The 19,287-nt window shown below is 38.4% G+C and overlaps 1 protein-coding gene across 2 annotated transcripts in view; it reads left to right on the forward strand.

Moving 5' to 3' along the window:
* The window catches only part of galntl6 (polypeptide N-acetylgalactosaminyltransferase like 6), a 233,271-nt gene that overhangs the window by 195,035 nt on the left and 18,949 nt on the right, over positions 1-19,287 (forward strand). For both annotated transcript variants that reach the window (XM_084402886.1, XM_084402887.1), the window contains one exon: positions 5,008-5,191. In XM_084402886.1, coding sequence (XP_084259012.1) covers positions 5,008-5,191 — 184 coding nt within the window. The remainder of the gene's footprint in view (positions 1-5,007; positions 5,192-19,287) is intronic.

The raw sequence follows: 19,287 nt of genomic DNA on the forward strand, positions 1-19,287 counted from the left end.
TGAACTGACTAGACTCACCAAAAGTAGAATGAATGTAACCCGGATGTACTACATTTGACATGTTGTCATTATCATGTGACCTACCAGCGTCAGTTACGTCGCTTCACTGCCATTCACAAATCCTCTCCTGGGGCCTCATGGGATAGTAAAATGTCCATCGTATGCCTGCTTCAGAATCTCACCAGAGGAAGTTGGTCCTACGGGTACTTTTATGAGTACTGTGAATTTGGACGTATGTTTTTTTGTCACATGCTGTTTTTCGTTTGTAAAAAATAAGTATGCTATTTCGGATGCAGCCAATTCAAGCAAAACAAACACAGAACAAACTCCTTATTAATTGACATGCCAACTGCACTTGTCACCAACTGTTACCTAGAAAGTTGGCAGACATTTTGTAATGAAGGTACACCTGTACTTTAGTTGCAGTATTGATTCAAAATAAATTAGGGGACTTGCTCATGTGAAAATGAATGATCACAGACATTCCTATCTGGACGAAATAAAATGTTCTCAGAGGACCACTGAAAAACAGTCATTTTTACTAAGGTTGTGTGAAAAAAACACAAACATGTGTAATTCATATTGGCTTAAAATCACAAAATATGTCTGATAAACACAAATTTACCTGACCTCCTCAGAGAAAACTGGCCTTAAATCTTCTTCTTCTTCTTCAAAAAAGGAAATTTAAGGCCTCTTCCAGCATCTCCACAACAACTGAAATTGTATCGTACTATATGTTCCTTTGTGTGTCAATATTGCTCTGATCTTTGCCTCCTTTGTCATTTCTCTTCAAGTTGTTTTTAGAACTGTGCTAAAATGTTGTTAAAATGTGTACTCTGGTCAGTCTGGTTTGGTGATGTTTTGCTGCTTTTACAAAAATCAGTCACATGCAATGCAAAAATCTCAGCTTAGTCTTCTTCTAAATTCTTCTTCACTTGTCTCCCTCAACTGGGCAGCCATCAGATGGGGTCCTTGGTTTTCATATTTAGACATCTGCAAAGGGATAAAGAACCAAATAAAGGATTCTGCCCCAGTAAGCGCTACAGCAGAGCGGGTTCTTACTGTAGGAAAGTGGATACTCGGTGCCAGAGAGAAAACAAAGGCGTGATAAGTGAGTTTTGGCAGGAGAACGCAGGTGGTTGTTTGTGCGCTAGCTTTTTAGGAAAGCCTCTTCTTGAACTGACACACACACGTAAACAAATGCAAAACCAACAGCTCTCGACAGAAGACGTCCTCTAGCCTAACTAATGACACAAAGCCGACAGTAAATTCTTCATGTAACCAAAACAGCTATTTGTAGGATTGAGCTGCAATACATATATGCATTCTTGTAATTTGTGCTCCATTGTGGTTAAGCGACTAGTATACGATCAAAATAGCTTATATTCACTATACAACAGAAGAAAAAAAAGTCTGCTGAAAGAGAAAGGCAACAGATTTTAACCCTGCAACTCTTTAAGTTTACTGGTTGTCCACTTACTAAGTGTAGTTCAGCCTGGCTAGTATATGGACAGGAGACCCTTTGAGAACTTGCTATATTACTCTGACCACACACCAGTTATAAATAGAGAGGAAACAGAGTTTGGCAGAGTATGGCTTGTGGAGGTTGAGCAGTAATATTCAGAAAATTGCTATATAGGGTGTTTCTTCAACTTCAGCCAGCAGGATTTTTATGAAAACTTACAAATTCCAACTTTTTAAATTTGTTCTTTACATTTAAAGGGTCTTGGAAACATTTCACAATAACTTTAAAATGATTTTTTTACAACTTTTCAAATGTCTTTTACGTATTGATTTTGTATTAACCCTTCTCCCAGACTTAGACATTTAATCTTAAACTATGAAAATCCATCATAAAAAAATAACAAAAATGAATTTTTACATTTAATGTATTAAAGGGTTAGTTCACCCAAAAATGAAAATTCTGTAATTACTCTCCCTCATGTTGTTCCAACCCCGTAAGACCTTCGTTCATCTTCGGAACACAAATTAAGATATTTTTGATTAAATCTGAGAGCTGGCTCACTCCTCCGTAGGCTTCTAAGGCATTATAACTTGCTGGCCCAGAAAATGTATTAAAGACATCATTAATATAGTCCAAGTGACTACAGTGGCTCAATCTTAAGTTTATAAAGCGACGAGAATACTTTTTGTGCGCAAAAAAAACACAAAAATAACGACTTTATTCCACTATTTATTTCCTTCTCTCTGGGCCTCGAGTTTTTTCACGTAGTGTAATAGCGCAGCGCTTCTGTGTTGCACATCACACGCATCACACACATGACCAGCGTCAGCCAATAGTGAGCCTACGTGTGACGTACAACACAGATGCGCTGCGCAGTTATACTACGTGAAAAGACTCGAGGCCCAGAGAGAAGGAAATGAATAGTGGAATAAAGTCGTTATTTTTGTTTGTTTTTTGCGCACAAAAAGTATTCTCGTCGCTTTAGAAACTTCTGGACATGGACAGTATACCGTACATACATTTTCAATGGAGGGACAGAAAGCTCTCGGACTAAATCTAAAATATCTTAAACTGTGTTCCGAAGATGAACGGAGGTCTTACGGGCTTGGAACGACATGAGGGTGAGTCATTAATGACATAATTTTCATTTTTGGGTGAACTAACCCTTTAATATTTATAATCTTAACAAATAGTGAATTCAACTACTTCAATGTTAGTTCAGTGTCAGTGAAGAGCTTGAGATGTGATATGTGCAAACAAAGAAAAATCAAGATAAAATCACTTGCGATTTTTAGTGTTCATTTCCATTCAAGCTGTATAATTTTGTCAAAATATACAAAATGTGTGAAAATGTCATTTCATTTTATACATTTAAAATATGTTTCTGTTAAATTTGCCATTAGCAAGACAAAAGGAGTTTCACAAAATTGAATTTCCATCACTGTTATTTCCATCAAATAATGTTATTTAACACAAAAAAATCGGAATTTTCATCATCATTACTCCAGTTTTCAATGTCACATGATCCTTCAGAAATCGTTCTAATATGATGATTTGGTACTCAAAAAATTTGTGTTGCATAATATCTTTTTGGAAACCGTGATCATTTTTGTTTCAGGATTCTTTGATGAATAGAAAGTTCAAAAGAACTACATAAATATCCTTACTGTCACATTTAACGCAATATGATATCAATGAGGAAAAAAAAAAGAAGTGTTTTTCCTGCTTAAAATTGGACACTATAACAATATCAATAAACATTTTCATTACTTTTTAATTCATTTGCAACATTGTACCGCATCGGAGAAATTGATACATTTGACATTTTCACATAGAAAAAAGAAATATATTTATTGAAAACATCAACATATTTAACCAGACACTTGAACAAACACATTTATCCAGTTTATATTACAAATTTCATATTTAATAAAAAGTAACATTTCATATCCAGCTGTTGCTCTCAGGCAACATTGTACCATAGTGGAACACAAGTATTACCAAACCTTCATATCATCAAGTTATCATTTCAAGTTATCTCCATCTTCAACCTCATCTCCATCTTCGCTCTCATCTTCACTCTCTCCTTGCAGGATTCACTATGTCTCTATGGCCTCATCTTCCTCATCACAGTCTGACACCTCATCCTTACCCTCATCAACTGGCAGTTGTGTTTTATACTTTTTTTAGGTGCTATAGAAAATGTGCAGATCATAATATTTGAAGATATAGTATGTGAATTACTATTCTTATAAGTGCATTACAAAATCGTGCAAAAATGCAAATCTATTTAGATAATTCTAAAGTAAAAAGTAAAATATATTTGTATTCCAACCTAGTATGCCTGGTATGGCCTTATGCAGTTCTATTGTGGTACAATGTTGCCTTGAGGCAACACACAGTTTGTTTGTTTTTTTGATGATGATGATATATAATGTAAAGTTCTTGAAAATACTTCTTTACAGTGAAGGTGACTCATATTTTTTGTGGGTGATTAACTGGACGCAAATTAGAGAAAAATGCACTTTTCATTAGGACAAATATGGAGGAAATATAGGAAAAATATAGAGCCATGTGACCTGTGCAATACAAAATGTACCCCGGGGTACAAATATTATTTTTTTAATTTTTTTCACTTTCATGGATTAGTATTTGAGTTGCAATAGGTTTGACCAATAAATGGGTGTCCCATTTTATTAAAAATAAACTAAAATAGACTATGTTGCCTGGAGGAAACACCGTACCATAGTTAATGCATCCTTGCTGAATTAAAGTATTAATTTCTTAGCCACAGTCACAAGTGCGATTCCCAGAGAATAAATGAACTGATAAAATATCTACCTTTAATGCAATATAAGTTGCTTTAGATAAAAGGATCTGCCAAATGCATAAAAAAACGTATAAAAGAACTTTATTTTCTAAAATAAAAGTAGTTGAATAAACCCATAATTCTTCCATTTAAGGAATTATCAGTGTGAGTATTATTAAAGTGTTGAGCCTTGCAATAGTCCCTACAGCCTCACTTCCAGACAGACTGTACAGATTGTGCTCTTAAGTTTAATCTTTATGATGTATGTGTTTAATGTGTGTTTTTGTGTTTAAGCACGCACCAGGTCTGTTCTCTCTCTTTTGCTTTCTCCTTGTGCTCTCCATGGTCCAGTAGTGCAGTGGTGTTGAGGGAGAGTGTGGGTGACAGATCTGGGACGGCTTAGCGGCTGCTGACTGACAGAGATAGAGTTAAGGGCCGAGGGTCCTTTCTGCTCGGCCCTCCATGGAGCAAACCTACTTTGAAGCGCTGTAATTGTTTCTAATCGCAGGGTGGCTGTGGCGGCTTTAAATTTCACAGGGTCGCCACACTCAGCCAAGCAGAGCGAAGGAGAGCAAGTGATCCAGGAGAGGAGGGAGACTCCTGAGATGCACTGCCTCCCCTTTCTTTTCTTCTTTCCTCTTCTCCACGGAGTGTGGCGACGAGACAGAAATTATAGATTTCTCGCATTGCCTAACATTCCCTCTCCTTTTCTCTCCTTGCCTTCTGCCTGCAGACCAGATCGCCCAGAACCCCAAAACCATTGTGTGTCCCATGATAGACGTGATCGACCATAACCACTTTGGATACGAGGCGCAGGCAGGTGATGCCATGAGGGGAGCGTTTGACTGGGAGATGTACTACAAACGTATTCCCATCCCACCTGAGCTACAAGGACCAGACCCCAGTGACCCATATCAGTGAGTAAAGTCAGTCTTTGACCATTACAGACCCTTTCCAAAAAATTTGAATATCATGGAAAAGTTTATTTATTTCCATAATTCCATTCAAAACGTTAAACTTCCATAGATTATAGATTCAGGGCCCACAACTTAAACGATTTCAAGTATTTAGTTGTTTATTTGTACATAATTTGGGCTTCCAGCTCATAAAACCCACGAAAACAGGTTTTAAAAAAATTAGAATATTACATGAAATCACACAGTAATTATACAGTGATACCATGGTCATTGAACCAGGTTTTGGTTCTTTTGGCAGTGTGGGCAGGTGCAAATCCTGCTGGAAAATGAAGGAAGCATGAAGTGCTCTGAAAATGTCCTGGTAGACGGCTGCGTTGACTCTGGATTTAATAAAGCACAGTGGACCAAAGTCCTCTTTTCTGATGAGAGCAAATTTTGCATCTCATTTGGAAACCAAGGTCCCAGAGTCTGGAGGAAGAATGGAGAGGCACACAATCCAAGATGCTTGAAGTCCAGTGTGAAGTTTCCACAGTCTGTGTTGGTTTGGGGAGCCATGTCATCGGCTGGTGTCGGTCCACTGTGCTGTCCACTCAACGCAGCCGTCTACCAGGACATTTTCAGAGCACTTCATGCTTCCTTCAGCAGACAAGCTTTATGGAGATGCTGACTTCATTTTCCAGCAGGATTTGCACCTGCCCACACTGCCAAAATAACCAAAACCTGGTTCAATGACCATGGTATCACTGTGTAATTACTTAATTAATTAATTCTAATTACTATGTGTGATTTCATGTAATATTCTAATTTTTTGAAATCCTCTTTTCGTGGGTTTTATGAGCTGGAAGCCCAAATTATGTACAAATAAACAACTAAATACTTGAAATCATTTAAGTCGTGGGCCCTGAATCTATAATCTATGGAAGTTTAACGTTTTGAATGGAATTATGGAAATAAATAAACTTTTCCATGATATTCAAATTTTTTGGAAAGGGTCTGTACATGCCAATGGCCACAACAATATACAGTGAATATATACATGGTCACCGAGACATGTTCCTGGACCAACATATTTTGTTTATCCTGGATCAACATTCCTGTCCAAAGATTTAGTCTTAACCCTATCTCTACTCCTAAACCTAACCATACCCATAACTTATCACTGAAATCATAGGGAAATGATGAGTGAATAACACTGACATAGAAGCCCCTAACCCTGGTTTGTAAGCCTAAACTTGACATAAACTGTAAACTTGTCCCTCAAATCTGATTGGTTAATTGGAATGTTGTTCCAGGATCAATAAAGATGTTGATCCAGGAATATGTTGTACTTGGAGAAATCACGTTCACCATATATACACTACCATTCAAAAGTATGAGTCTTCAGTGTCTCTTAATCATTCTAATATTCTGATTTGATTTCTTATTTTTAGCAGTGCAAAAAAAAAAAAAAGACAAAGAGTGAAAATATGTATGTTTGTATATATTTTTCTTTTCAGGATTGTTTGATGAATACAAAATATTTTGTTTTATATGGACTATATATTATATAAAAGATTGTGTATTTATCAAACAATACTGAAAAAAATATATATTTTTACTCTTTGTCTTTTTTTTTTTCAAGAAAAGCATTGGAGAATCAAAGAACATGCGCTGTACCTTCAATTTCAATTTTCTTTGTGCTCCATGACATTTCTGCAATTGTTTTTAGCCTTTTTTATATGTTTTATTGTTCACTCTCCAATTTACTTGATCTTTTTATGTGCCCTTCTGTTTCAAAATCTCATTTAAATCTGCTGCACAGAGACATTGTGACTGACCTCATTAAACCTGCATTGTTGTACATGAATAGAAGATAAATGTCACTATGACCAGTGACCTGCACAACCTCAATTGATAGCCAGGAACCTTAATCCAATGTCTTTCATTTCCATACTCTGCCATTGCATTTCAGAGTGTGCGTGTGCACTTTTTTTGTTTTGTTTACCAGCCTTTCCACCACAGCTCACGTCAATCCATGATTCGGAGTTTAGTATTTGTTCTGCACTCTAACCTTCAGCTTCACAAGCAGTAGAGCAACTTTTCCCAACAATGTTTTTTTTTCTGATTCCCTCACAGCCAGAAGTGCTCAGGTCATCTATACTTACTGTGAGCAGAAATGTGTTCCTTTTACTTGATATATCGTTTAGAATTGTCAATAATGATAATTAAAATGCCCATTATTGCAATAATTCTCTCAAATTAAAAACAGTGGGTTTTACTGTGGGTGACAAACACACACACAGCAAGTAGCTTCCTTTCAAACAGAAACAATTTGAGTAAACTGACGCTGTTTGAGAAATATTGAATCGGTTATTTTATTAATGTGTTTAGTTTGCTAATGGTCTGGTGTCAGACATTTGATGCAATGGGCAAAGAGCTGTTATTTTGTTAAGTGCAAATGAGAAAAGTGATGTTCAAATATGTCATCCACATAAACTGACTCGCTCATTGTAGAGTTGTGGAGGAAGTTGAAGGAGGGGTGGAAATGGATCACTTGCCACTTTAACCCTTTCGCACGTAAGTTTAAAAATGTAGCCGACTTTTTTTAAGGCGACTGTTATTTTAGAACGTAATACCTTATTATTTCAATGGCGACGCGTCATGCTTGTCACGTGACACACCACAGACACAATAGTGCTGTATGACGGATGTATTGCTTTTATTTTGTTTTTCCTTTTGTATTCAAAATATTCACACACTTGTTAACTATTTCATGATCTATCGGAAATGCAACCAAAATCATTTCTACTCAAGGACCTGACAGAATTGTAGTGGAGTAAAAAGTACAATATTTGTCTTTCAAATGTAGTGAAGTTAAAGTAAAAAGTTTCCAGAAAAAATAATACTCAAGTAAAGTACAGATACTCAAAAAGTGTACTTAAGTACAGTACTCAAGTAAATGTACTTTGTTACTGTCCACCTCTGCAAGATGGCACTGTTTCCGACACTCCTGATGCTACAAATCTTTTCCCGAAACATGTCTCATTTCGAAGGCTGCATCCTCAGGAGGTCGCATTTGTTGGCCTCATACATCATACAGGATGTCTTATTTCAGAACAGTTTCCATTATAAAATTGACTGTTAATCATTAGGGAAGCCTAAATTGTTGTAATTTCTTAATGACTTTGGAATGTAGTGGTCAGTTTGCTGAAATGAAGCTGCATCAATGGCGTGTGCTGCAGACAAATGCGACCTCCGGAGGACACAGCCTTCAAAATGAGACACAGCGAATGAGAGCTTCATAGCTTTAAGAGGCTTCAATATAAGAGATAAAAAGCAACTCAACAAAAACCATGCGTGACACTGCAATTTTCACTTTTCTCTGCACTCAAAGCACTAAACATATGGAAGGAAGAATCTCCTCAACCACCACCAATGTGCAGCATCCACATGGATGATGTGACGGCAGCCATATACTGCGCCAGAACGCCCACCAGCTTACTGGTAGAGAGGAGACAGTGATGAAGTCAATCAGTATATGAGGATGATTAGGAGGCCATAGGGCAAATTTTGGCCAGGATGCCAGGGTTAAACCCCTACTCTTGCGAAGGACATCACAGAGCCAGGGCCTCAGTTTAACGAATCATCCGAAGGACAGTGCTTGTTACAGTATAGTGTCCCCATTGCTATACTGGGGCGGTAGGACCCACACAGACCACAGAGTGAGCGCCCCCTGCTGGCCTCACTTACCTCCAGCAGCAACCTAGTTTTCCCAGGAGGTCTCCCATCCAGGTACTGACCAGGCTCAACCCTGCTTAGCTTCAGTGGGCAACCAGTCTTGGGCTACAGGGTGATATGGCTGCTGGTAAACTAATCTGTCAAACTAGTAAACTAATCTGTCAAACTAGTAAACTAATCTGTCAAACTAGTAAACTAATCTAGCAAACTAGTAAACTAATCATTAACTAGAACACAGGCAAAACAGTGACGAAGAAAGCCATGACTAAAAATTAAACAGAAGACAATGAAACTGAACATAATCCTGACACACATACTATTTTGATCTCTTTCCTTAAAATTAAGTGATTATTTGCCAGAAAAAAATCACAATAATAATTGTTAACTTTTATTTTTATTTTATTTTATTTTACAAATATCATTTTAAGCCATTAGTCATAACGTCTATTTTATAGTTGTAACCTAACAAAATCAATATCTTTCCAGCTCTGGCTGGGGATCACTGCAGTAGATAGTAGGCAGAGAGTCCCCACGAAGATAGCGAAACCTTCAGTGTGTGTGTGTGTGTGTGTGTGTGTCTTTTGGTCCCCTATCACATCACAACACGTTGCGCCCCAGACTAGCCATACCAGGCATTAAGCTGTGGATTAACTTTTGGGGTAGATATGAGGTCTTGAGAAAATCAGCTTTCCTGAGTGTGGCGGAGTGTGTGTGTTTGTGTTTATATGTGAAGGCGCACTGCATCTCCTCTGCAAAGGTCTGAGTGAAGACTCGCTCACTCACTTGCTTATGTATACCAACACAAAGACACACACTTACACAGTATTACAAGCAGCCATCCATGACTGCTGCTGCACACATGTGGATTAGAATGTTAACATTAGTGTGATGCTGCAAGGCTTTATCCACAGACCTCTGGGACTTTCTGTGGAATCCAGACCTCTCCTTCCTCTCAGGTTGCTGGTTTGCTGTGGCCAGTGCAGCCCACTGTAGTTCATCCAGCATCCCACTCCTCCTCCAAGCCCTGAGGGCATGTCATATTTTCTGCAGTCACTGGCTCAACCCAAACTCACCTGTCAGGGATCAAACACACCTCTTTATATCTATTTCGCTCTGCCAGGCTGTCAGCATTACTGACTACATGCGACCAACGCGTACCTAAAACGTTTAGAGAGGCGGACATAAATCTCTCTCTTTCTGTCAGCTTTTTTTTAATCTTTTTTTTTTTTTACGAAAGTATAATATATATTTTCTGTCTGAATATAAGACTTTTTTTCTCTCTCTTACTTGCTTCACTGGAATGTGTCATGTCTTTAATGTTGAAGTTTGACCAATCCATGGCCATATATTAATATATTAACACATTCATATTTTTATAGCTATGATGACCAAGCAGTTGGTCGAACAAACAAAGGCAAAAGACAAATTTTAAAGCAAAGCGCTGTGATTGCTTAAAAAATCATCACAGATTTAATCTACACAGATTATTATTAAACATATTTAAAAAAATATTAATAGATGGTATATGAAGTAAAATAATTTAATTGATCTTGTGTTTTTTTCAATATATATATATATATATACATAAGACAAAATCTACAGATAGAAGTAGTCAGTAAGGTTGACTGCCTGGCAGAGTGGATTAGATATAAAAAGGTTATATAATAATTTTATATATATATATATATATATATATATATATATATAATTATTATATAACCTTTTTATATATATTATATATAAAAATATATATATATATATTTGTATATTTCACATAAAATTGTATAAATTAAATAAAATGTATATTTAATTGAAAATCATAAATTTAACAATTCTAAAACAACCCTTGCAAACTGGATTTAGGATAGAGAAATGTATATTAATCAATATTCATGTACACTTTGAACAGTATTCAGGGTTTAAGTAAAAGTAATAAACAGCTCAAATCTGAGCGTATGAACCAGGGATTTGGTTTCTCTTGCGACTCAAGTTTTATTCATTTAGTGATTTGTCATTTGGCAAAAATGCTTATGAAAAATCAAAGCTGGGGAAATGCATACACAAAATCAATACAGAAAGTAATATTTTTCATATCATACATAATACACTCTGAGTACTAGGAGACATTTCTCATTACATGCCAATCTCTGAGGAGAGTTAAGAGGGATAGTTGGATCAGTAGGATGCAAAGCCTGAGCTCTCTCCGTGGAATACTAGAGTTCCGTTTTAAGTGAGAATTACTTTGTGTTTTTATTTCACACTATGACACACATTTTATTCTGACCTGCATACAGTATCTGTACTCTCCCATACTCACTCTCTTTGACTCACTCACAGGAAAGGCAGCAGAGATATTTACTGAAAAACATTACTCATGAATGTGGCACCAAACCCTCAAACATTTTAGTGGGGTTTATAAATTCCATCCATTCTGCAGACCCAGGGCTTTTTGACACATATTGCAAACCACAACAGAGATTTGTTGCCTTCCATTCGATGTGTATACTGTCACAAACAGTTCTGTTTAACTCTGTCTGGTGTAACCAGGCCGTCCTATTCCCCTGTATGCTGTTTATCATCTTCTTCAATTCTTTGTGAAAAGTCCCCCTACAGTACATAACATCTGCCTAAAGCAGTTAACAAGCCAAAGTTGAGCTGACGGCTCTCTCGTCACGCACTCAAGCCTCTCGCGTGGGCTAAGACTCCTCCGTCAGTGCCGTGTTGCTAGAGGGGTGACGTCTCCTCCGCCAATTTGCTAAGTTTACTTCTGAAGGAGAAGGTTGAGGCATTTTTATGAGTGTGAAAAAGAAGCATAGGAGGGGAAGACAAAATGCATCCGTTTAGGTCTCCAGGAACGCTTTTTGCTCTCTGTGAGACATCGGCACTGAAAGAGAGATGCGGAAGACTTTGCGGCGAGACGGGTACGTAATGAGCCTCTCCTGCAAGCCGCCCTCGACCGTGGAACAGAATCCTTCTGGCTTTCGAAATCCCCCATCCTTTTATTTTAATACTTTATTACCTCTTGCCTCGACTGCTGGCTGAGCAACCTAGTCTGGCGTATTCACATGTGTGAAGCGTACGCAGCTAAGAAGCCTTAATATAGATCTTACCGCCTGTTACAAGATGAAAGCGGGCCCTCTATCTGGATCACAGCTCATTTGTGCAATGACTGATCCACTGAGAAGTCAGAGCTTTCTTCCCTGACTTCTTTCTGATTGATTGAGAGAAGAAGAAAGAGTAGTAAACCCAACGTATTGGCGTTAATGGAAACGCAATGAATGATTCACCTTGCTACCTTGTGACATACGTTAGCTGCAGGATTAAATTACATTACAACCCCAGCCTGTGAATCTATTGCGACCTACACGGAACTCCCAGCTAAAGTTGAATCCTTGTCCTCACATCGCCCCCTTCTGGCTAGGATGAGAAGACTCTCAGGCTGGTCACAGTCAATGGCAGGCGAGGATAACAGCACAATCATATTTCCATATATTACAGACCTTATTGGCCCTTTATTCATTAGAGATGGCTTTCTATAATGGGGTCACACTGTCCCCTATCTTCAGCCTTTCTCTAAGGTGGAAATGAATAATGTATTTATGGTGCACATATGGTTTAGTAGTGATTCACGGTCTTGCCTTCCACACATATGCCCTTGCTTGGCGTGTATGACACCTTGAATTCACAAAAAATGTGCAAATGTATGAAGTTTTCTAATGGGATTCCTGGAAAGTGTGATAGATGACATTGGACTCGATCCTTTCTCCGTCTTACCGTCTCTGTCTCTTTCTGTGTCTCTTTCGCTTCATGCATACTCTGACCTTGACTTCAAGGAAGTACATTGGAAATCATTTCCCAATAAAATCTCTTCTAAGTCCCCCACAGTTTCGTGAATCTTTAACCATTTAATACGCAGCCACACAATAGGATTCAGAGAACGATTATTATGCCGGAACTCGCTCCACTCCCACCCTCCATTCAAGCAAGATTGAACATTTCCAAATGGAGGTCTTTTCTACTGAGAATAGAAATCTTCCTGCTGAATTTGCCCGGGAAGGGAGTAAATAGTGGATTTATATTTATGGAAATCACAGGGACAGCAGGGATGATGAGAGAGAGAGAAAGAGGAAAAGCTGATGAGCTCCTCAGTCTGTGTCCTCCTTGCTCCACAAAGACATTTAAGCTTCATAAATGTTGTATTTGTGGAGAACTTAATTGGATTTATGTTGCTCAGGCCTTGAATGCAAATTGTGATTGGCATCTGCGAGGCTGGCATTTTTTTCCATGATTGAAAGGGAAAGGGGGGCTTAGAGAAGTGATGTCCAGAATGAAGCTAATGCAAAAAGTATGTCCTGTTTTCTTCTTTTTCTGTCAGAAATGCTTTGACTTGTTAGTGAGTTGAATCTTTCATTCAACAGATTCATTCAAAATGCTAATACATTAACTTAGCAAAGGACTGCATTTATGAATGGGTAGCCTAATTTAAAGGGCACCTATTATGTAAAATTCACTTTTACATGGTGTTTGAACATAAATGTGTGTTGGCAGTGTGTGTACACAACCACCCTATAATGATAAAAATCCACCCAGTGCTTTTTTTATAATTCCCATAAATCATAAGCACTGTCTCAGAACGAGCTGTTCTCAGATTCGGGGCAATGTGACGTCACTTTGCACAGGCCCCTCCCACGACTGTTGATTGACACTGCAGTTTGAGCATAGACCCGCCCTGAGTGAGCTGGACACAGAGTCTGCCATTGTTTCGACGCTTGAGCAGCTGTAGACAAGAATGTCTCCTAAGCGATTGAGGTGTTTTGTTGTTGGATGTAAGAATGAACATAGCAGTCTTCATTTACTCTCGTTGTTACTCGAGGATGGATCAGTACTGTTCGTGATCCAGCTTACGGTCTCCGGAGCGACAGGACTAACGTTACTGACCACGGCAGAAATGAAAGTGAGAGCACGCACTTTATGACAGCTTATCGAGTCATTTTACGGATATAAGGTTTACCAGTTTATTTAGCACCCACTGAAAAGGTGTGTACATATTTGTTTACTGTTAGTTGTAACGAGTGTTTTGTGTACTTCGCTGTGTATGTTGATGATAATGAAAGGGAGAGAGAGAGAGAGTTTATGGATAAGACTTTAATGCTCACTTCTTATACTGTGTTTATTCAGCTCTTACTGTGATTCTCTGGAGTAAAACTAACGCTCATCTTTTGTGTGATGTACAATAAACTTCACTGAACTCGTCAGTATATTTTGGTCATCATTCGGACGGGGTTTGCTACAGCAGGCTTGTATTAATAGTGGATAAAAGCAGATGACAAATAAGTTATAACCATAATTAAACTAAACTATACCTGTTCTATCTCCATACAGCATATATTCTCTGGCTCTGTGGGCATTATTGTCCGACTCCGAGTCGAAATGAACACCGCAACTGAGAGTTTCTGTTCTGATATTATCAGATGAGATTGTCCTGGCTCTTAGCACGAGCTCGTGAGGCTCCGCCCCCTGAGCCGGCAGCAGCAGTTCATTTGCATTTAAAGGGATACACACTAAAACAGCATGTTTTTCTGAGCTCCAAAAAATGACAATTTAAACATGCTGTAAAAAATTATCTGTTGGGTATTTTGAGCTAAAACTTCACATACATACTCTGGGGACATCAGAGACTTATTTTACATCTTGTGATAAGAGTCATAATAGGTGCCCTTTAATCATTTACTCATCTGATTTGTTCAAATACGTAGTTTTGTTTTTTTTGACTAACAAAACTGTTACTCAGAGACGCAGCGGTTCTGCTGTTAGTTTTATTTTCTTTGATGGAGCAAAAACAGAATGTGTTGTGTATAAGTAACTCAGTAACGTTATGTTTATTGAACTGTTTATTGATCATGCAAATGTTCGGACAAACAGCACTCTTGATTGAGTGATAATTCCTATATCATAGGCTTATGTTATAAATATAAAAAACAGGAACTCATTAAATTGTTATAATTTGTATGACATTTCTGCCCCACTATAGTGTGATGCCATTAAGACAGGAGAGAGCATTCAAAACTTAATGGAAAATGACCAGAAATTATCATTCTCCATACATATGAGAATTTATCAATATCTTTCTAAATGTGTGCTCTTTTGGGCTAAAAGCCTTAATGGAACTGTTTAAAGTAGCCATGTGATCACAAATAAATCAGAGCAGATTTAATATGTGTGTCCTTCTTCTATGTGAAATAATGATAAATACCAGTTTGATAACGGCACAGTTATAATCTCACAGTCAGAGGCTATTAGCCCTGGCTGGCCGTTTATAGCCCTCACTCGCATGAAAATGCGGTAAATCATTTCTGACTGTCATAAATAAACAAATCAAACATATGTAAACGGTTAAAAGCGGTGCCTCCTACTGGGCGAGGCCCATGGGCTGCAGCCCAGTCAAACCCAATGTAAAAAATACAGTAAAAACAGTAATACTGAGAAGAATTAAAATAACTGTTTTCTTTTTTAATGTATTTTAAAATATAATTTATTAATTGGCAGGGACTCCTTGTGAACAATTAGTCAACTAGTCATTCAGTCAACCAACTCATCATTTGGTAAATATAGTAGGTGTCATGAAATAACAATGAACAATACTTATAAATCATTTAAAAATATTGGTTCATTTCTACATGTATACATTTCAACATTTAAGGTTGTGTAAATGAAAATTAATTAATGTATTATAAATTAACAAGTAGTATATTAAGAATTAACTAATCTAATTGATTGATTAACTTAGGTTTTTAAATGCTGTAAACATTGTTGCTCATTGTTAGTCTGTGAGACTGAATCCTCTATGTTAACAAATTGAAGCTTATTGTTAAATGTTCTCAAAACTGTGTTGTTTCGCACATCCTTTGTCGTGTGAGACGAGGATCGATGCCGGCTGCTCTTAGGGGCCTGCTCTGAAGGGCTGTCCAACCAGCCTGAACAAATGATTATTTATATTAGGAAGAGCACAAAGCATAGAGATCCTTTAACTTAGAGCCCATCCGCAAAGGACATACATATGGAGCCACACTGACTGACAGCACATTTAGCTAGAATACAATGCACAAACTCCTTCGTCTCTTCCTGTCTCTCTCTCAGAATAACTAATTCAAGAAAGCAAACGTCATTGTAACTCTATTTGTAAATACCTCTCTCTCTCTCTCTCTCTCTCTCTCTCTCTCTCTCTCTCTCTCTCTCTCTCTCTCTCTCTCTCTCTCTCTCTCTCTCTCTCTCTCTCTCTCTCTCTCTCTCTCTCTCTCTCTCACCCCTGAGGTCTGTTTCCAGAGTTTACGGTATTTAATTGAGGAATAATGAAAATTAATTTAAAATGAGCCTAGTCACAAAACATTACAGAATCACCTGCAACAATTAGCCCTTAGTATTGCTTTATATTAGCCTCAGTGGAATAAGCAGACCACCCAGACCCCACTTGTCAACACAGGGCACGCATGTCCTCAGGGAGCCATTCTCTCTCTCTCTCTCTCTCTCTCTCTCTCTCTCTGTGTGTGTGTGTGTGTGTGTGTGTGTGTGTGTGTGTGTTTGTGCGTGAGTGCGTGTGTGTGCAGCATGTGCTTGTGAATATAGGTCAGTACTGAATGGTAATAGAAATGAGAGCAGTATTGAAGTGGCCAGTGTGCTGTGGTTGAGAAGGTGATGAATGCTAATAAGTGTGAAACAGGGCTGAGAGGTCGAGACCCCACTGAGTCCCTTAAGACCTGGAGAGAAAGCTGCCCCAGAATGTCCTACATACAGACGGAAAGGGGTGTGTGTGTGTGTGTGTGTGTGTGTGTGTGTGTGTGTGTGTGTGTGTGTGTGTGTGTGTGCGTGTGCGTGTGTGTGTGTGTGTGTGTGTGTGTTGTTTTGCACCTACTGTTTGGAGAGATGTAGAGTTACAGCAATTTTCCAACCCTTGCTCAAAGCATTCTGTAATCACTCCACTCCGACTCCACTCTGAGTTTTCCATTTCTCGCTCACTGTAAAAGTATATTTAAAGTATATTATATGTGTAATCTAAAATTAAAAGTTAACTAAAATATAAAAAATATATATATTCCATTCAATGAAAGTCAAAGGTAACCGAACGTGTTTTTTTATTATTTATTTTTTAACAAACATTCTTCAAAATATCTTCTTTCGTGTTCTGCAGAAGAAAATAAGTCATACAGGTTTGGAACGACATGAGATGACAGAATGTTAAAGTTTTTTTTTTTTTTTTTTTTTTATATTACCTTTCATGCAGTGTTGTAATAGCTGTTTGTGAATGTTAAATATCTGCAAAGTTTTAAAGATCAAAGTGCAAGATAAATAAGGTTATTGTCTCCTAAAAGACAGAATCGATTCTGAACTGCCGAACCAAGTCATCAGCTACTTGTAATTTCATAAACCTACATATCATTGTAACAAATTTGCATAATGCCAACCTGTGGTCTTCATTGGCTTCATTGGTTAACTTTGACCCACCCTCAAACACTGTAGTTGTAGCTGCCTGGAGGAATGTTTGGTTCGTGTTGTCGAAATGTCAAGAATATGCTGTTTTCAGTGACCCAAATCCACTTTGCATGCACTTTCAAAGGATGAGGACTTGCACTTGAATTGATACAGATAAACTGAAGCAATCTGTTCATATCACTGTGTATCAAGTGATGAGGAAGCCTCCAGAGCTGAAATTCAAATAGGGTAATGGGCATTTCATTTCTGACACATTCTGAAAGTGGTAGACCAATCACAACAGACAAGGCCGTCTGACCAGAGCAGAGTAGGCTCGCGGAAAGGGGGTTTTAGAGAGACTGAATTTGCAAACTAACTGTTTTCAGATTCTTTGAGAAATGAGGTGATGTGCAATGTAATTTATGAGAAAATTAAAGTGGTTTTTGACCTTGGATGCATGTAAACCTAGTCCCCCCAAACATAAAAAACATTAAAATAGCATAAGGGGCACTTTATTTTTTTGGGTGAACTACAGTATATCTTTAAAGGAACACTTCATATTTTATTTTCTCCACAATAAATGATCACATTCACTCATAATGAGCAGATGTGTGTCTTTCTGATTATACATACATTTTTGATTTAGTAAAGTTTGATTTTAATTTGTGTGATTAAACGTATTTCTTTCAGACTTCTAATAGTCTTAACCTTTTTTAAAACGTGGTGGCTACTTTCAGACATGCCATTGCATTACGGTCTGTCAACATGCTGTGCTGCCATGTATCAGAGCGATCTTAAAGTGAGAGAACACACAACATTCTGACTTTCCGTAATAAAATCCCTCCTTGCTCCAGGCAAAATCAAACAGCTCCTCTCTGTGCTCCGCTTGTTAGATTTACACTTAGCTAGGTGGTCTATATCCAGGAGTGCCCCCCCTATTTCTTTCTCCCCCTCTCTCTCTCTCTCTCTCTCTCTCTCTCTCTCTCCTTATCTCTCTCCTCCTCTGTAGTAAGGTATTTGACCTGGTGGTATGCTTCACTGGTGCAGAACATTCCTGTTGAGAGGTTTCTCTGCTCCATTCACCTGCCTTTCCGTCACACACACTGACACTCCACCACATCGACCCACACTCTCCCCTCAGATCAGTGCCTAAATAGCCAATCAATACGGCCACCGGCAGCTGTTCCTACATCCTTATATTTACCTCACACGGCAAGCTCACCACGCGAGCGGCACCCTGAAGTAATCAGCTCCCTCCTCTGCGTCTGAATAAGAGACCGAATGTTGAAAAACAGACACATCCTAAATGGACCGTGTCATTGTGCATGCATGAACGCACTGGGAGACGAGAGCGTGCAAATACAATCAAGAGCCCTAGCTGTGGCTAGAGTCGTCAAAGAAACTTGTCAAGTCGTCAAAGCTCCCCGGAGCCTGTTGATCGGTCGCTCCAATCATCCCCATCGCTGATTCCTGCTTCACCGGATGTCTAAGTGATTCTATTTCTTTCTGCCTGAGTCTCCTAGCTGGGTGCCCAGCTGATCAAATAAACCATCGGCAGACCCCACAGCCAATGAGCTAGCTAAGCACCCACACAGTCCATCGTCTGCAACAGCCAAGGAGTGCATGTTCCACCAAGCCACAATATCTGCTGGAGCTGCTGTTATTGACGGTGGAGGGGAAAAAGCCAACATGGTCATTTCTCCAGTAGAGTGCTTGTTCTTCCATTAGCTGCCTTAATTGAGTAGACTGTTATATTTCAGCACCTTATTAAATCGGAAGGAAGCAGGCCAGAGAGTATTACGTGAGAGTAAATTGATTTTGGCGCATTGCTGCTCATCTACTTTGGCCGTCTTTACACAAACCCATTCCTCCAATTATTGTTTATGGCTTGCCTCTGTTCTCTTGCTCATTCT

Source organism: Rutilus rutilus, assembly GCF_951802725.1.
Source record: "Rutilus rutilus genome assembly, chromosome: 2".
Lineage (NCBI taxonomy): Eukaryota > Metazoa > Chordata > Actinopteri > Cypriniformes > Leuciscidae > Rutilus > Rutilus rutilus.